This window comes from Coenobita brevimanus, chromosome 103 (genome assembly GCF_032717465.1).
Source record: "Coenobita brevimanus isolate Jiangsu-jjx chromosome 103, ASM3271746v2, whole genome shotgun sequence".
Lineage (NCBI taxonomy): Eukaryota > Metazoa > Arthropoda > Malacostraca > Decapoda > Coenobitidae > Coenobita > Coenobita brevimanus.
The window spans coordinates 35,186,334-35,205,052 of NC_137056.1; the positions used below are offsets into that span (position 1 = coordinate 35,186,334).

General features: G+C 46.2%; 1 protein-coding gene across 1 annotated transcript in view; it reads left to right on the forward strand.

Moving 5' to 3' along the window:
• The window catches only part of LOC145415744 (dual specificity protein phosphatase CDC14C-like), a 316,480-nt gene that overhangs the window by 144,099 nt on the left and 153,662 nt on the right, over positions 1-18,719 (forward strand). Inside the window, exon 4 of the mRNA XM_080284978.1 lies at positions 12,514-12,723. Coding sequence (XP_080141104.1) covers positions 12,514-12,723 — 210 coding nt within the window. The remainder of the gene's footprint in view (positions 1-12,513; positions 12,724-18,719) is intronic.

The following is an 18,719-nucleotide window of genomic DNA, read 5'->3' on the forward strand; positions in this document are numbered from 1 at the left end:
GTGTGTGTGTGAGAGAGAGAGAGAGAGAGAGAGAGAGAGAGTGTTCATAGGGTGTTGATATTTGTTGGCTTCTGCTCTGAATCGGGGATGAACTTTGCTTGCCATGTGGGCGTATGTGCATTTTTTTTTTGTGTGTGTGTGTATATGTGTATGTATGTACCGTATGTATGTATGTATTTGTCCACGTGCATATCCGCGTGAAGTGTTTACTCCCAGTGCTGTGTGCTTGTGAAGGTTGTGAAAATGACATTGCTGTTATGTAAGGATTATTATAGTGTAGAAAGTGTCGCCAGGGACGTTTTTGTGTGCTGTGGAGGGATGTTACGGTCTGTTTGGTATGTGTGTGTAATTACCTTCGTATAAACCTTTAGTTTTAGGATATCTGTATTTGTCGGGGCACCCTTTTAACTGTCTGTCTGTTCATATATCAATATCTATATATATCTATAGATAACTAGGTGGCGAGATAGAAGCCCGACACCGTCATCACTACACCAAGGCATGATAAAAGCCAAGCCACCCGAATAAAAAATACATAAATAAAACTTTCCACATGTACAGTCAACAAAAAAGTGTCGTCCATTTTACCGTAAATATCACTATGAAACATGGACCAAACAGTGTGGTACGTGGGGTACCTTGTGATTATAAGTGCAAATATTGTCCATGGTAATTGTTAAGACTCGAAATTGCATAAAGCGTCATATATTGGGTGGTATTTTTTTTTTTTAAGCAATATATTAATATTCTTGTGCGTCTGCAAAACACGCTCAGTTTCACATCCATCGATCCCCAGGGGTGCGATACTTTTGATGATGACTGTACGCACGTGTAATGTGTTTCTCCAGTATACAGTCGGTCTCCAATATACAGTCGGTCACACAAATTGTGGAGCATATTCAGCGGAAAAGTCTGACACCACAGATGATGGATACTGCGAAATTCCCGTTCGTCCTACCCAACATCAGTCGTCCAGCTTCCTATACTTCCTAGTAACATTAGCTGTCTAATCCATAGGACATACTGTTATTATATGGATAAGTATTTGAAAATAGTTTAATATTCTTGTTACATCACGGACTCTAATGATTATTTAGGTTATCATTGGGTCTTTTCCGTTTCTCATATGGTACCTTAGGGCATAAGAGCATATACGAGCACAGGTGTGTGTGTGTGTGTGTGTGTGTGTGTGTGTGTGTGTGTGTGTGTGTGTGTGTGTGTGCGCGCAGGGAGGGAGAGACATTGTAGGTTTGCTGCTGAGGCAAGGTAAGGGTGGACTGTGTTGAGGGATGTAGGGGGAAGAGCAGAGTGAATGCTGTAGGGCTGTAATGAGATCGTGTTTGATTCGATTGGCAGGAACTGGTTGTGGGATCGGTTGAGTATACAGAATATCGTGCTTATATGACAGTGTTTTGTTAGCAGCAAGTGGAAGGAGGGTAGAGTAACTAATGGGGAACTGAGTGTGGTAAGGGATGCCTGTATGTGGGCAGAGTGAGTGACGCAGGACTGAAGTTAAATAGAACGATATACAAGTACAGTCTGTGTTTAGGTTGGAAGGAGGAAGAGGGGGGAGGGGGGAGGACTGATGAGTATGGTACGGATGTTATAGAATATGTGTTGGGTAGTGTCAGTTATGCAGAAATGAGAGTGATGGAAAATGGCTCATTGTGGGTGAGTAAGCTTTGTGGTATGTGATGTGGTAGGATGTGTGTTGGTGGAAGGTGGGCAGTGTGAGTGATGCAAAACCGAGTGTGTGTATAATGAAAGGACAGGGGGGGGGGGAGTCCGAGGGAGAGTAGGCATGGAGGAAGGCAAGACCTGGAGTGCTCGGAGGACTGGGGCAGCAATGTTAGGCATGATGAAACGGTTGGTGGATGAGGTGGAACAGTTGGATTAAATGAGGCCGGAAGAGGATAAGGTGAGGGAGAGTAAAGGGTGAGGCTAGCAGGAAGGTGGTATGGGTTGAGGTTGGGTGAGGTGATGCTGATTGCCGAGGTGAGGTGGAGAGAGAGAGACGATGAGACTGAGTAAATTTGATAATATGTGGTGAAGAGAAGAGAAACTGGCTATTAAGGTGAGATGAAATGAGGGGTTAATGGGCGAGGGGAGGCTGGCTGCTGGAGTGGAATGGGGAAATAAGGAAAGTTGAAACTGAGTAAGATGAGGAGACAAGGTGAGACGGTAAGATGAAAGATGTGAAATACGATGATGTGAGGTGAGATAAGATGAGGAAAGATTAGATGTTGTAAGCCCCGGGTAAGATGAAGTGAGGCTGGATGATATGGAGTGAGATGAAGCGAAGGGAGGCCGGATGAATGGGGTGAGATGAAGTGAAGGGAGGCTGGATGAATGGGATGAGATGAAGTGAAGGGAGGCTGGATGAAATGAGATGAGATTTGGTGAGGTGGAGTGGGATGAGATGAGGTGAAGTGAGGTTCGGCTGGCTGCCTATAGTAAGATCTAGTGAGGTGAGGTGATGCTGGATGCTGAGGGGATTTGACGTTTGGTTTCATTAGATGAGATGGGATGAGTTGAGACGAGACGAGACGAGATGAGGTGATGCTGGATATTGCAGTAAGGTGATGTTGGTTGTATGAGATGGGATGAAATGAAATGAGACGAGATGAGATGATGCGAGGTAAGGTAGAGCGCCCCCTGCCCCCCTGCCAGCCTCCCAGCCTCCCAGCAGCTGGTTCAAGGTCTTATGGCGTCACGCACATACCACTGTAATTTCCGCCGCTCAGTATTACAATAAAAAGTCGCCATTGTATGCAGAAAGTGGACCCACATTACACCAGGCAACCTGCAGTGAGGATGTTGCGTAGTTAACCTCTTTATAGCCACACGTCCTTCATAAATTGAATGATATTAGTGGTAGTAGGAATAAAATGGAGATCACTAATTTTTTTTTTTTTATCCATTCATCACTGATGCTTTTTTTTAATTTATTTATTTAGTTATTTTATTGTTCTTGCTATTTACAGACAGCTGTAGTCTAGGTGACACTTTTCGAACTGGAAGTGTTACATGTAGTCTGCTTTAGCCTCTTTACTCCAAGACGACCTTCGTGAATTGAATATAATTGTTTAGCTTTAGTGGGGGGAGGGGGATGGAGAATCGTCTTTGTGGTGAGTGTGTTAAAAGGAAGTTGTATTTAACCCGGATGTCTTTTCTCAAGTGCAAAAGATTTTTTGGGGAGATGAGGTGAAGCAAATTGAATGAGATGAGGGAAGACAGGAAGAAATGCGAGGTGAAGTGAGGCAGATGGAAAGGTGAGGTAGGGTGAGTAATGTGTGAAGTTGAGTTAAGGTAGGATGAGGTGAAATGAAGAGGAAGTAAGGTGAGTTGAAGTGAAGTTGAAATGAGATGAGGTGAGGTGAAATGATGCACAATGAGATGAGGCTGGGTAAGGTGAGATGAGAGATGAGAATAGGTAAAGTGAGGTTGAGTAAGGTGAAACAATTATTCATTAATGTGAAGATTATAAATGAAAGTTGTGTTAAGTCTAGAGGTGTAGCCGTCTCTCGTTGCAGCATTATTGTCCAGGGATAGCGGAAATAGAAGTTCTAATGATGGCAGTGAAAGGATAATGGAGGTATGTTTTTAAACCTCCTCACCCTTTCACTACAGGAGGTTGTTCCTCAGCTAAATGAAATCGTCTTGGGGTAGCAGGAGTAAAATAAGGGAATCTGCGTTGTTAACGGCCAGTGGAAATTTTTATTTACCTTTTATTTCCCCATCAGTACGAGAATTTTATATAACGATTTTGGGCTATAAAGATTGAAAAAAAAAAAAAAAAAAAGGCCACCGTGGTCTGAAGGGGCTAAGGTACAGATGTTGTCATTTTTTGTAGCGTGATAATATGTGCAGATGCGGCTGTTAGTTCACATACACTATTGAAAGTCAGAACCTGATGATACCTTGCTAAACAGATTGGTGGTAATGAACCCTTTTGGTATTTCGCTTTGTTCATGCTTTCAGTCAGAGTACGGCATTTATACTTTATCCACTACTAGGCCACTTTATTCAGTATGCGAGAGTGCCCTGTAGATGAAGGGGTTAATGAAGGCCGTATCTAACCGCGCCATTTCGAAGAAGCATCCCTAAGTTGAATAGAATTGTCTGGAGATAGCAGGAATAAAAATAAAAGTACGGCATTGTACAGTAGCAAGGAGGTTAAACCCCACACGTGTAATGAATTATGGACGGAAGTTGTACAGGAGTGGGATAAGATTCGGGATTATAGGAGGGGGGGGGTTGGTGAAGATAATACGGCAGTGTAAGTAGACGGGCATGGAGAGAGAGAGAGAGAGGGGGGGGGAGTTGATGGAGATAAGGCAGTGTAGGTAGATGGGCATGGAGAGAGAGAGAGAGAGAGAGAGGCAGTGGGTGAAGATTTAAGATAGTGTAGGTAGAGGGGCATGTATAAGTACAGGGTCAAAAGAGTTCAAAGACGAGTGATGTAGGTACAAGGGCGTAAATTCCATTATCTTGAACGATTTTTTTTTTTTTTTTTTTTTTTTGTCCAAATGATTTTATTTTATCAAGTAATCAAGGAGTTAACGAAGGCTGTATCTAACCCTTAAAGTTGGTGTTATGCTAGGTGTTTAAGGGTCAGCTTCCCGTCCCTTGAACTCCTAGTATGCAGCTGGGTTCTCTTTCTAGACCGGAGCTTAGACAAATAAGAGAGAGGCAGGACACAAAAACTCAAAGCAACAACCTCACACGTGTATTGACCATTTGTGGAATAGGTAGTTGTCACAACAACAGGAATCTGGGTAATTATAAGTCATATACTGATATCGTAGTATCGAGCAGGATACTATTTGGTCAATAGTTCAGGTTAGCAGGTGCATGGCACAATAAATAGTGTTCGTAGTATTTCGGGCAGGGGCAATAGCTCGCTGTCACTTGGAGGGAAATAGAAGCTGTACACAGGCTGGGCAAGTATTACACTGGTCTTGTAGTGCAGAGGAATTACACTATAAAGGCCGAGTCTGATATTTACTGAAATCACTGCACTCTTATTAAATCTCTCTTCTCACTCTCACTGTGTCACTGTTTGCCCGGATCTTGATTAGCACATATTACTAGGCCTTGGACTTATATTCTATTGGAAATCACCTGCCCGATATTCTAGTCACTATCACACTGTCACTGCACTATACACTGTCACTTAGTGTCGGTGGGGAGGTGACGTGGTTAGTGGGGCGGCGGGTCGAATCACAGCCCGACTCCTGATGGGGGCTGAGTCCCGCCTGTGGCTTCTGTATCTACCAGCCACGGAATCACTCGTAGGGGCGTCCTCTCTCGTCCGGGGCAAGGGACGGCGAAGGGCCCTGCACTGTCAGGGCTGGGGGTTGGAGTGCGGCCCTCAGGGCTGGGGCTGAACAGCTCCCTGAAATGCGCACTCAGGCTCCGAATGGAGGACGAGGGTCGTCGGTGTTGGGGTGGGGAGAGGCCTCGCCCGGGGGTCCTGGGGGCGGCCGTGGGGGCTTGGTGACTGCGGCCTCCTGCCGTCGGGGACGCCATCAGGAGTGAGCCGCGGCGTCTGTCGTCGTCGAAGTCCGTCAGGTCGGGTTCCTCTGGAGCCTGCTTGGTGGAGTACAACCCTGGGGATAGCATAGGGCCTCTCCACAGGTCCTCGGGACTGGGACCCTCCTCCTGGAGGATATTACGTCGTGGGGGTGTGGCAGCACCTGATGGAGGAGCGGCTACTGGCCGTGGCTTGTGTGGGGGAATGGCTACCGGCCGTAGGGGTGAGCGGCTACTGGCTGTCTCAAGGGCACTTTCTGAGCGGCTACAGGTCGTCTCCTGAAGGAGGGGTGAGCAGCTACCAGCTGTCTCCTGAAGGAGGGGTGAGTGGCTACTGGCCATCTCAAGGGCATATTCGGAGCGGCTACCGGCTGTCTCCTGATGAAGGTGGGAGCAGCTATTGTCCGTCTCCTGAAGGAGGGGTGAGTAGCTACTGGCCGTCTCAAGAGCACCTTTGGAGCAGCTACCAGCCGTCTCCTGAAGAAGGAGTGAGCGGCTGCAGGCCGTCTCAAGAAGGGCGCAGCTACCGGCCGTCACTGGGTGCTGCCCGGTGCTAGAGTAATAGCTCCACCCCGATCCTGTCGAGGGTCAGTTCGCCCGCAAGGTAGTCACCTTTTCCTGCTATGGCGGCGGGGGGCGAGTTCCGGGTCATAGGGGCGCGCGGCCTAGGCGGACTTATGTCCCTGCCGCCCAGGGTCGGGTCGCGCTCTGTCTGCCCCTCCGTAGGCTCCTCATGGGGGTGTTATGTTGCCCTCAGTCGCTATTCCCGGCATTTTAGTTGACAAAACCCCTCCTAGGTGGTGTCCTCAAGATAAAGCAAGTATAAGCTAGAAAATATTCTGTGTTAGTTGGGGGGAGAGGTATTAGAGTGTGGAGGTGTAGGCAGTGTGGGTGAAGATTGAGTGTGGTGTAGGTGTTTAGTATAACCGGTCATGTATAAGCAAGTATAGGATAATGAGGGTTCACAGACTGCACTGGGTGGTGGGTGTAGGTGTGGTGTTGGTTCCGGGAGCACCAGGACGTTAGTATTATTTTATTCTTGCTGGAACCAGATGATTTTATTAAACTCATGGGAGACCTCTTGTTGTGAAGGGTTGGTAAAAGTGTGCCATCCCCTCCAGTTTGAACAAAAAAAAAAATCCGTACCAAGCTGAATAAAATAATTAGTATGGTAAGAATAAATAAGAAAATGACGTCCAGGGTGTGGTGTTAATGGTAGTGGAAGGGAAGTGTTTGAAAATGGATGTGTAGGAATATTATGATCTGGGTGGATGTGTTGGTGTAGGTGTTACTGGAAAAGAGGTGTTGGCGTTAAATGTAGTGGAATGGAGATGTTCAAAAACTAAGGTGTTGAAGGTGTGCCATTGGTGTTAAATGTAGCAGTGCACGTATGAATATGTATAGGAGCTCAGAGGCTCAGAGACTGTAGTGGTTGGTTGTTGATGTAGTTGTTTCAGGGGTGTGGAAGAAAAGTGAGTGATGAAGGGAAAGTGTTTGTAAGTGGAGATGTAGGACTAGGACTTGGCTGGTGGTGGTGGTGATGATGGTGGTAGTTGTGGTGGTGTGCGTGGTGATGGTGGTGGTGATGGTGATAGAGATGGTGGTGGTGTGGGTGATAGTGGCTGCATGGTGCAGGTGATGATGTGGCTATGGGAATGCCGTGTGGTAGTGGTGGTGATGTGTCGGTGATGGTTTAGGTTATAGTGGCGGTTTGATGCAGGTCATGATGATGTGACAGTGAATGGGAATACCGTGTGGTGGTGGTCGTGATGGTGTGGTGTGTGTGTATGTGATGGTAGTGGTTTGATGTGTGAATGGGACTGGTGGAGGTGTTGATGATGGTGAGGCGATGGTGATAGAGATGATGGTGGTGTGGGTGATGCTTTAGGTGATAGTGGCGGCATGAAGCAGGTGCTGATGTGAGTGTATGGGAATGCCGTGTGGTCGTGGTGGTGTAAGAGTAGGTGGTGGTGATTTGGTGGTAATAGAGATAATGGTGGTGTTGGTGCTAGTTTAGGTGATATGATGCAGTTGATGATGATTTGAGTGTATGGGAGTGCCGCGTGGTGGTGGTGCTGGTGGTGGCAATGGCTTGTGTTCTACCGTGGGTGGCATCCTGGATCAGTGGTGACATCCTCCTTGCCTGGCCCCAAAGTCCAGGAACATTCTGATGTTAATACCTTCACCCCGAGGACATATTTTCATTTTAATCAGGCCATCACCAGACTATTTTATTAAGCTTGAGGGAGACTTCTTATAGTGAAAGGGTTAGTGAAACTAAAATGCAGTATAGTGCCCCCGAGAATACCCAGACACCCCCACAAGGAGCCCACAGAGGAGCAACGACAGCGCACCGGACTCGGAGCAACAACGGCCTAAGTCAGCCCGGGCTGCGTGCCCATATGACCTGGAGCTCGCCCGCCGTCACCATAGCAGGAATACCAAACTTCCTTCCAGGCGAGCCTTCACCAACCAGCTAAGGGGTGGAGCTGCCTATCCAGCTCCTGCCAGCACCCCAGAGACGGCCTGTAGCCACTCACCCTTCTTTAAGGAGACAGCCTGTAGCCGCTGTGAGGGTTCCAAGGAGACGGCCTGTAGCCGTTCCCGCCTTCGTCAGGAGACGGCCTGTAGCCGCTCTGAAGGTGTCTTCCTTGAGACGGCCTGTAGCCACCCTGAGGGTAATCAGGAGACGGCCTGTAGCCGCTCCAAAGGTGTTCTTCCTGAGATGGCCTGTAGCCGCTCAAACCCCCTCCTGAAGGAGACGGCCTGTGGCCGCTCCAAAGGTGTTCCCTCTGAGATGGCATGTAGCCACTCACCCTCCTGAAGGAGACGGCCCATAGCCGCTCTGAGGGTAACGAGGAGATGGCCTGTAGCTGCTCAACACCCCTTCTGAAGGAGATGACCTGTAGCTGCTCCCGCCTTTGTCAGACGGCCTGTAGCTGCTCCGAAGGTGCCCCTGGGTCCTCTGGCAGCCACCCACTCTCTCAGGCCACGGCCAGTAGTCAGGCCTTGGCGACGGCCTGTAGCCGCACCCCCAGGAAGCCACGGCCAGTAGCCAGGCACCACAGCAGGAGATGGCCTGTAGCCGCTCTGCCGCCTGGAACTGACGCCTGTTCCCCGACCCCTGACACAGAGTGAGTCTCAGGCATAGAGGAGTATTGGAGAGGCCCTGTAGTCTCACCTGGCCTCCGCTCCCTACAACTGGCTCTGGAGGAGACCCACCTGACGGACCCTGATGCAGACCGGTGCCGCAGCCCCTTCCTGTCGGCGCTGCCAAGCCCGGGGACCGCAGCCCTCAGGAACCCCAGACTGCCCCTGGAACTCCCAGCCGGGAACTCCCCACACCTCGACGGCGGAGGTCCTCATCCTCCGTCAGGAGCCTGAACGACCAGTTCAGGCAATTGTTCAGCCTCAGGCTTGAGGGCCGCACTCCTGTCCCCAGCCCTGAGAGTGCGGGGCCCTTTGCCACCCACAGCCCTGGACAAGAACGGACTCTCCTGCATGTGATCCTGTGGCCTCTAAGTACGGAGGCCCCTGGTGGTGCCCAGCCCCATCAGTAGTGGAGCTGTGCTGCCCCTCTGCCCGTGCCCCCTGGCACCAGATTCAACTGGAGTGACCATACTTGTGCATGCCAGTGATCAAGCAGTGCCAAGGCAGAATAGTGAATTGACCCTCGAATGGAAGTCAGTGATAATACCAAAGTGTTGGAGAGAAGAACAGATATAGTGGACAGTGTACGGAATAATTCAGTAATAAAATCAAAGTGGTGGAGTAAGTGAAAGTAACTGTTTAAGAGCAAAATACGAGTTGAGGGTAACAAGGTAAATACGCTACTATCAGAAAATATCTCGTAATACTAAGATCATAATCAGACCCCAGTGCCTTACACAACACTCCCCAGTGAGAAATTACCTTAACTCCACACGCATAGAGACCCTGGACTTCCCTGATTAAGAACGCTCTGCCTCAAGTGCTATTCACTGTGACTCAAAACAGTATCCTGCAAGATACTACTAACCATATCTAAGAGTTTATAATCGCCCAGTATACTCATGCCTGTAACATCTACTCATTCCCCTTTCTAACTAAGCAATACACGTGTAAGGTTGTTGCCTGGAGTTTTTGTGTCCTGCCTCTCTCTCATTTTTGTCTAAACCCTGGTCTCGAAAGAGAGCCCCGTTATACGCTAGGCGTTTACGGAACGGGAAGCCGAGCCAAAAACACCTAGCGTTACAGAAACCAACATGGAACCTGTCCAGTAAGTTAATTTCTTATAGTGATGGGGTTAATGAAGATGTAATCCTAGGTGTTTTGGAGTCGACTTCCTGTCCCTCTAACGCCTAGTGTGTAGCTGGGTTCTCTTTCTAGACTGGAGCTTAGACAAATAGGAGAGAGGCAGGACACAAAAACTCAATGCAACAACCTTACATGTGTATTACTAAAATCTACAACAGAACGGGTAGACGTCACAAATACAGGTATACTGGACAATTATAATTCTTAGGCCTAGATATGGGGTGTTAGTGTCATGCAGGATACTACTCAGGACAAGGTTGGGTAAGGGAAATAGCACTTAGGGCAGATGGGTTATGCACTATTATTGCAGGAAGTCTAGGTTCTATATATTGGTGGAATTGGTGGCACTATTTCACTGTGGGTAATTATTACTTTAACACTGCGGCATGCGTATGGTGATGCAGCGTTAGTATTTGGTAGCATGTTCACTGTGATAGACCCGTATTTCACTGCCTTGTCGTGTTCACAGTTTCACTATTACCTTACTTATTCCACCACTTGTTTATATTGTCACAGATGCTTTTCTCACTGACTTCCATTTTTACTGTTAACTCACTGTTCTGCCTTTACTTCACTATGTCACGGACGCTGTGCTTTCACTGTCACTCCTTTTGGGTCTGGGCGTCATGGCAGTCAGGTACAAGGGCGGTGGAGGTGACTCAGCCTCACTACTGACAGGACTGAGTTCCGCCAGGGGCCTCTGTGTTCAGGGTCCACGGGATCACGCATAGGGGCATCCTCTCTCATCCGGGGCCGCTGGTGGCGAAGGGTCCCGCACTTTCAGGGCTTGGGGTGGGAGTCTGGCCCTCAGGGCTGGGGCAGAAGAGCTGCCTGAACTTCTTGCTCAGGCACCTGACAGAGGACGAAGATCTTCGGCATCTGGGTGTATGGAGGTCCCACCCAGGGGTCCTTGGGGCGGTCTGGAGGTCCCAAGGGCTGCAGTCCCTGGTGTTCGGAGGCGCCGGCAGGAGGGGGCTGCGTCATCGGCCTATGTCGGGGTCTGTCAGGTGGGCCCTCTCAGGATCCGGCTGCAGGGAGAAGAGCCCAGCGGTAGTCACGGGGCCTCTCCAGTACTCCTTCAGGCTGGGGGCTCCCTCTGGGTCATAGGTTGGTGGGCAGGAGTCAGCATCTGATGGAGGAGCGGCTACCGGCCATCTCCTACTGTAGGGCCCGGCCATGGCCTGGGGGAGGGAGCAGCTACAGGCCAACTCAGGGGCATCTTCGGAGCGGCTACCGGCCGTCTCTTGACGAAGGCGGAAGCAGCTGCAGGCCGTCTCCTGGAGAAGGGTCGAGCAGCTGCAGCCCGTCTCCTGGAGGAGGGTCGAGCGGCTGCAGGCCATCTCCTGCGGGAGGGCCGAGCAGCTACAGGCCGTCTCATTAGGGGCACCTTAGAGTGGCTTCTGGCCATCTCCTGATGATTGCAGGAGTGGCCACCGGCCGTCTCCTGGTTACCTCCGGAGCAGCTGCAGGCCGTCTCCTGTAGGAGGGTTGAGCGGCTACAGGCCATCTCGTTAGGGGCACCTTCAGAGTGGCTTCTGGCTGTCTCCTGACGAAGGCGGGAGCGGCTACTGGTCGTCTCCTGAGCAACTGCAGGCCGTCTCCTGTAGGAGGGTTGAGCAGCTACCGGCTGTCTCAGGGGTGCTGACTGGAGCAGCTCCACCCTGTGGTTGTTGGTGGTCGGCTCGCCTGAAAGGTAGCCTCGTATTCCTGCTATGGTGGCGGCGGGCAAGTTCTGGGTCATAGGGGCGTACGGCCCGGGCAGACTTTTGTCCTTGTTGCCCGGAGTCCAGCCTCGGTGGGCTCCTTCTGGGGGTGTTAGGTTGCCCTCAGTGACATTATACTGCATTTTAGAAGGCTTATGAAACCTCTCCCGGTCTGTTAATTTCTTATAGCGGAGGTGTTAATGAAGTTTATATAGAACTTGTCCATTCGTAAGTGTGTTATGGTGAAGGGTTTAAAGATGGGTATGGTATACGTAACCTCTTCAAGTCATAACTTTCCGTAAGCAGAAACAATCGTCAGGGAATATCAAAAGCTAGAACGAAAATAGCTTCCTCGGGCTGAAGGAGATAACGGAATCACACTTGTACTCCGTTTCTTTACGGCGTTTGTATTATCTTCTGAGAGTTTCGTATATGGCGCTGTGATCAAGTGACGTATGTGATAGAAGCCTGTAATTATGTGCTGTTGTGGTGTGTCATGGTTGTAGCTCGGGTTCAGTGTCTGGGCTGAGATCCTCAAATACAATTAACACCAGTTCCACATTAAGCTTCCCTGTAACTAGTACTGTATTTGAATTTCTAAGAACAACAAGAAAATGAGTGTTCCAGAAATATCTCATGACCCCTTCTTCCTTGGGGGAGGGGGATCTTAGTAACGAGAGGAAAACTATCGAAAGTTAGTTATTTGGGAAAAATTATAAAAGTTATTACCGGCACATTTTTAAAAAGAATAATAAGGAGAGGAGAGTACAATTTTTGCCGGAAAAAAAAAAAATCCTATTATGGTAAGGGAGTTGGTTTTATGTGTGAATGTGGACCCTGGCTGCTGAGTTACGTTTCCACATGCAACTCGATTTTTTTTTTTTTTTACAAGTCTTATTGCTACGTGTATCTTTCTTGCAGACAGAATTACAGAGGTTATTGTTCTTTTAAGACATTTACCACAATTATTTCTCCACAGATTATTTACCTGAAAAAGACCCCAGAAGAAGCATACAAGCCTTTGGTGGGTGGCAATAGCCCACCCTTCTGCCCGTTCAGGGATGCAGCATATGGCATGTCTACGTACCACCTCACCCTCTTGGACTGTCTCCATGCTGTTGACAAAGCATTCAAGCTTGGTTTCTTTGACTTTGATGATTTTGATGTGGAAGAATATGAATATTATGAGGTAAGACTTCATTGTTCATTGGTTGTTATTATTCATTGTCATTTTCTGTGCAATACAGTACACTCGACCCTCGATTTCCTGGACTAAAAGGGGGCGAGACCAGTCCAGGAACCCCAAAAGTCTGGGAATCACAAAAGTCCGGCCCCACATACCATTCCCCGGACTATTACCATACTTTGTCCGAATTCTCCAATATTGTTCGGCAATTATTCCGATATTCTAGAGCATTCTGGAATGTAGGCTGCCTATACCAACATAACTAACATACACAGTACATAAAATAATAACACTGACACAATAACAATAATAATAACTGACACAGTAGCGGTATTTTGCTGCTATAACCCTAAGAATGGTTGTTTAGACAGTTGTTGACGAGAATGTGGACGATATGATAGAAGAAAATCAGAAAGCTGAGGAAAAAGAGGAAAATGAACAAGGAATGGAACACCACAAGGTCAGCCAACCACTCTTCAGCTGACCGAGATACAAACACTCAATCATTGAATGTGATTACAATCTTGGACCGAATCGGCAGTTTTAATTGGAAAATATTTTAATCTTTATCACCATATAGGTTTGCACACCTAATTATTTGAAATTCAGTCAAAAATTTGTGCTTAATTTAATTAGTAATAGAAAATCAGGATTCAAAGCAAAAATTTCCTAAAGTTAGCAGAAGTGTTTTGCCTCTAGCCTAACAACTCGCCTTGACGGACTTTTGTTTTGTATAAATATCGATTTACAATGCAGATATATTTTTTTTGTACTCAGAATAAATATTTATGCAAAATAGAGGTCTGTCAAGGCAAGCTAACGATCTGAAGGGGAAATATCTGCTAACATTGGCGCATTTTAGCTCTGAAACCTAATTTTTTAATTGCTATATTAAGTACAATTTTCTTTTTTAGCTGATTTCAGATAATTAGGTGTGTATGAGCCACTGTGGCAAAAAAAAAAAAAAAATATTTTGAAGTGAAAAGTGGCGATTTGGTATTGTATTTAGTCGCACCGAGTCAGGTGAGCTAAATGATCAGGAATGGATCCCATTGACTTTGTCTGTAAGAAAATATGTATTTTTTTATTACTTATGAATTTTATTGTGTCCAGGCCTTCCGTAAATTTTACTGTGTTATGCAATAAACTATTTATGGTGGCATTTGAGAAAGGTAAGAGGCAAATGGAATATTGCCTCGAGTTAGAAGGAAATGGTGGGATGAAGCAGGTTGGTGGCCAAGATGTGTTTCATGTATGAAAATATCTTCTTGTGTGTGTTACACACACAATTGGAAGTCAGGTATAATTATTCCCTTGTACAAAGTGAAAGGGCAAAAAGAAGTGTGTGGTGATCATAAGAGCATTTGTCTTCTTAATGTAATAGGAAAAGTATATGGTAGGATACTTATTGACAGAGTTAGGGAAATAACAGAGAAATTAGTTGGAGAAGAACAGGGAGGCTTTAGGAAGGGAAGAGGTTGTGCAGATCAGATATTCATTCTTAGATCTTTAGTGGAAAAGTTTCTAGAGAAGGGAAAGAAGTTGTATGCAGCCTTCATGAATATGGAGAAAGCATATGACATGGTGGATAGACAAGGATTGTGGAAAGTATTAAGAATATATGGAGTAGATGGGAAGTTGTTGAGTGCTGTGAATAGTATGTATGAGGGTGCTAAGGCTGCAGTGCATGTGGACAGTGAACTGAGCAAGTTTTTCTGTTTGAAGGTTGAGTTGAAACAGGGATGTGTTATGTTTCCATGGTTGTTCAATCTGTATATGGATGGGGTTATAAAAGAGATACAAGGTAGGGCAGTGGATGTTGGAGTGGCCCTAATGAGAGAGGGCAGTGTTTAGAAACTCCCTGTACTGTTGTTTGCAGATGATACTGTGTTGTTAAGTGAAGACAAAAGGGAGCTGCAAGGCTTGGTGGATGAGTTTGGGAGAGTGTGTAAGAAACAGAATCTAAAGATGAATGTAGGGAAGAGTAAAGTGATGATCTTTGAGAGAGGTGAAGTCAGTGAATGTACAGTGAGGTTGGATGATGAGGAAATGGAAAATGTGAGTACGTTTAAGTACTTGGGTAGTGCGATGAGTAAGGATGGAAGTTTGGAGGGTGAAATTCTTGAAAGGGTACAACAAAGAAGAAAGGTTGCTGGTTCCTTGAAGGCAGTGATAAGAAACAGGGAAGTGAGCATGGAAGTGAAAAAGTTATTACATGACAGTATTGTGATACCAACTCTAATGTATAGAAGTGAAGCTTGGACATTGTTGGAGGGTCACAAGTCAAGAGTGAGAGCAGTGGAAATGAATTGTTTGAGAGGTGCCTGTGGAGTCACATGGAGTGACAGACAGACAAATGAGGAAGTGAAGGAGCGTTGTGGTGTGGATGTGGATATGATAGGAAGCGTTAGGAGAAACACACTGAGGTGGGTTGGCCATGTGGAGAGGATGGAGATTGAGAGACTGACGAGGAGAGTGTATGTGAGTGAGGTGGAAGGGGAGAGAGGGAGGGGGAGGCCAAGGATGAGATGGAGGGATGGAGTGGAGAGGTATATGAGAGAGGGGGATGTGAATTGGGATCAGGGCATGGAAATGGCGGGGGACAGGATGACGTGGAGGCAAGTTGTTTGTGGCCACCCCTAATAAGGGATTAAGGCATCTGACAATACATAGATAGATAGTGTGTTACAAATGGCTTTTATCGATTCAAAACCTTGCTAAAATTATATGTGTTGTGCAGCAGACTGCTTATAGTTTTATATGAGAGAATAATGGCCAGACTTTTGTGAGAATCCCGGACTTGTACGGGCATTTGTCCGGCATTTGATAATATTGTCCGGCCTCAGTCTGTGTCCGGGAAAGCTGAAAACTGGGAAATAGAGGTACTGGAAATCGAGGGCCAAGTGTACAGTACTGTATCACGTTTTTTTTTTTTTTTTTTTTTTTTTTTTTTTTTTTAAACAAATGAGGGCCCCTAATAACATAGTGTACCGAGTGCCACTGCAAGCAAAACTGAATTAAGTAAACCACTATGTAGCCCAAACCCTCTTTGATCTGGAAAGCAACCACGAGGTTCAGAAAGCAACTGGCATTAGGGTCCAAATTCCCCTTCTGTAACATGGTCTCACTGCCCGCTTCACCTCACTGCATAAACAAGCCTTCATGCTGGTCACAGAGTGTGCCAAGTGCCTCCCAGCAACGTGTTGTCTGGTGTTACCAGATACTGGCATTTCTTTATGATCACAGTCATGCATTTTTTTTATAGCATTATTAATTATTGTACCATTATTCTAAGATAATGGAATATTATAGCATAAACTTGCATGATTTTATGGGTAAATTAGCCATAATGTACAGAAAATGGGAAAGGCATAGAGCTCAGCAAGACACTGGCAACTGTGATCTGGGAATCTGTCGTGACGTGATGCAGTTTTTTGTTTACCAACCCACCTAGAACACTGCCTGGATTAACTGGCTATTTTCAGAGCTGTTTTAGGGTTTTTTCTCATTGTCTCGAGAACATGAGTGACTCTAGTAGTGAGGAAAAAGCTGCTGGTCCTTCTCATAACAGAAAAAGAACTTACCATTATTCTCAAATGGCTAAAATGAAAGATTTCTTTTTTTTGTAATGGTTTTTAATTTCTGAAAATAGTATTACATACATCTATTTTGCTTTTGTAAACATTCTCCATTGATATCTTTGGTTGGTTTGATTGTTAAAAATGCTTACTGAGAGTACATTTTGCCTCAATAACCACACTGGAGAAAAACGCAGCTATTGTTGTACCTTTCAGAATGCTACTAATTTCTCTAAGATTAGCATGACATGAAAGTACGAACTTCAAGCTAAAAAAAAAAAAAAAAGTGGGGGGGGGGCACTAAAAAATATTCACTAGTTCCAAAGTTATGGCATTTTGAAAGTTACACAACTTTAACTGCGTTTTTCTCCGTTTTCAACATGTGGCATTCGGTACACTATGTTATTAGGGGCCTCAAATTCAGTACCGGGTAGCTGTTAAATTTTAGTACTTCATCTACAGGTATATGGCACATCCATATAAACCTACAGGTATATGGCACATCCATATAAACTTCAGTCTTTTGCTACCCCAATTTTTACCTGGCAGTGAATAAATGTAATCTGCTGTCTTCTTCATTCAGCTACTGAGTATAGCTTGATGAAAAACTTGATGGTTGGAAAAATAATTACTGAATGGAGTTAAAAAAAAAAAAAATCATTACTGAATGGAGTTAAAAATTGACTGTAGTTTAATGATGCCAAGTAAAAGAAAGAAGGAATTCTTCTGACAGAACAGTGCAGGAGTATAATGCAGGTTGTGTTGCCATAACACGATACATATTGACTGATGATGCAAAGCTGACTCGTACTGTCGTTGGTATTCTTTGATTAGCTGTATTTTGAAAGTCTGAAAGTAGCACAGGCATAAATGGTTGTGGAATGGCTGGGAAATGAAGTATAAGAAGGGAGGAAGAGGTCAGTAGTAGTTGGAGCAGTCCAATGATGGTATGTGGCGAAATGTTGAAATATGTGGGAGAGATACCTGTAGTAACAGAATGGATATAGAAGATGTGCAAATTGGCCTGTGAAGAAGGTAGGGTCGTGGAGGATTGTAAGCAAGGCATAATTGTTCCACTATGCAAAGAAAAAGGGATGAGAGGTGTGGCAGTCATAGGGGTAATTGTCTTCTGAGGTTAATAGAAAACAATATATGGTAGGATACTTTTGAATAGAGTTAGGAAACTAATAAAAGAATTAAGTGTAAAACAAGGGGTTTTTATGAAGGGAAGAGGTTGCATAAGTCAATTACTCAATCTATGATGTTTAGTGGAGAAGTATCTGTAGAAGGGAAAGAAGTTGTACACTCCTTTTGTGGATCTGGAGGAGTAAATAGACAGTGAATGTGGAACATGCTGAAAGTATCACTGCTCTACTCACGGCACTGCTCATACTCAGTTATGATGCACTACGGTAGGGGCCTACGTAACATTGGTGATGCAACACTATGCGTGGTGGGTGAGCGTAAGAGAGTTCCTCACTCTGAGATGGCTGGTGCGAGAAGAACAGTAAGGGTGAGCATGAGGTGAGCGATGGCTGTGGGGCCTGTGCAAGCATTTCTGCGCATCCTGGGAGGCAGGCGGGCTCAGCTGGCTACAGGAACGTGCATGATTCAAAATTTCAGCCAATTGCCTGTGGATACAACATCAGAGGGCCCATCGTTAAACCAGGGCTTGGCCATCGTGTAATGGGATTTGGTGGTATAGTAGGTACACATAGTATGCGAGCTCACAGTACACGAATCTCATTGTATGCGAGGACTATTTTGTATCGACTTTCATTGTATTTTTTAGTAGTACGCGAATTGAATTTGTAATAGACGAGATGGCAGCAAAGAGTGGCCTAAATCCGGGGCTGAGAGCAGGAGGGCTGAGAGCTGGAGACCGCAGCAGAACAGCCAGCACCACCAGTGATGGAGAGTGGCGACTTGTCAATGATGGAAATCAGCCAAGTACTGGGTGCCCTAGATAAATTCAAGGAAGTATTCAAGGACATCGAACACTGTCAGTTGCGAGTGGAGGAAGTGATGACTTCACTGGACAGAACATTCCGCTACTACACACACAGGCACAACCAGGAGGTTAACAGAAGGAAGCAAACCCTCATCACCCATTACCTGCGGCCTCAAGAAAGTGAGGAATCACTCCCTTCAACATCAGAAGAGCCATTTCCTGGGGAGGATCAAGAGGATGATGCGATGTCTCTGGTGTCAGAAGTAGACTTTGAAGGGTTTATGAACAAAGTGAGTGCATTAGCTAGTAAAAGTGTCGAAAGTGTTGGTGACGAGAGTGGTGAGGAAGGTGGTGCGGGAGGTGCACGCTAGGTGCCTCACCCTGCCTCAGATCCCCTTCTTATGTCCATCAAGCCTGTTGTCCTTTTGGGTTAAGGTGAGCAGCCATATTCTTGTTGGTTTAGTTAAGCC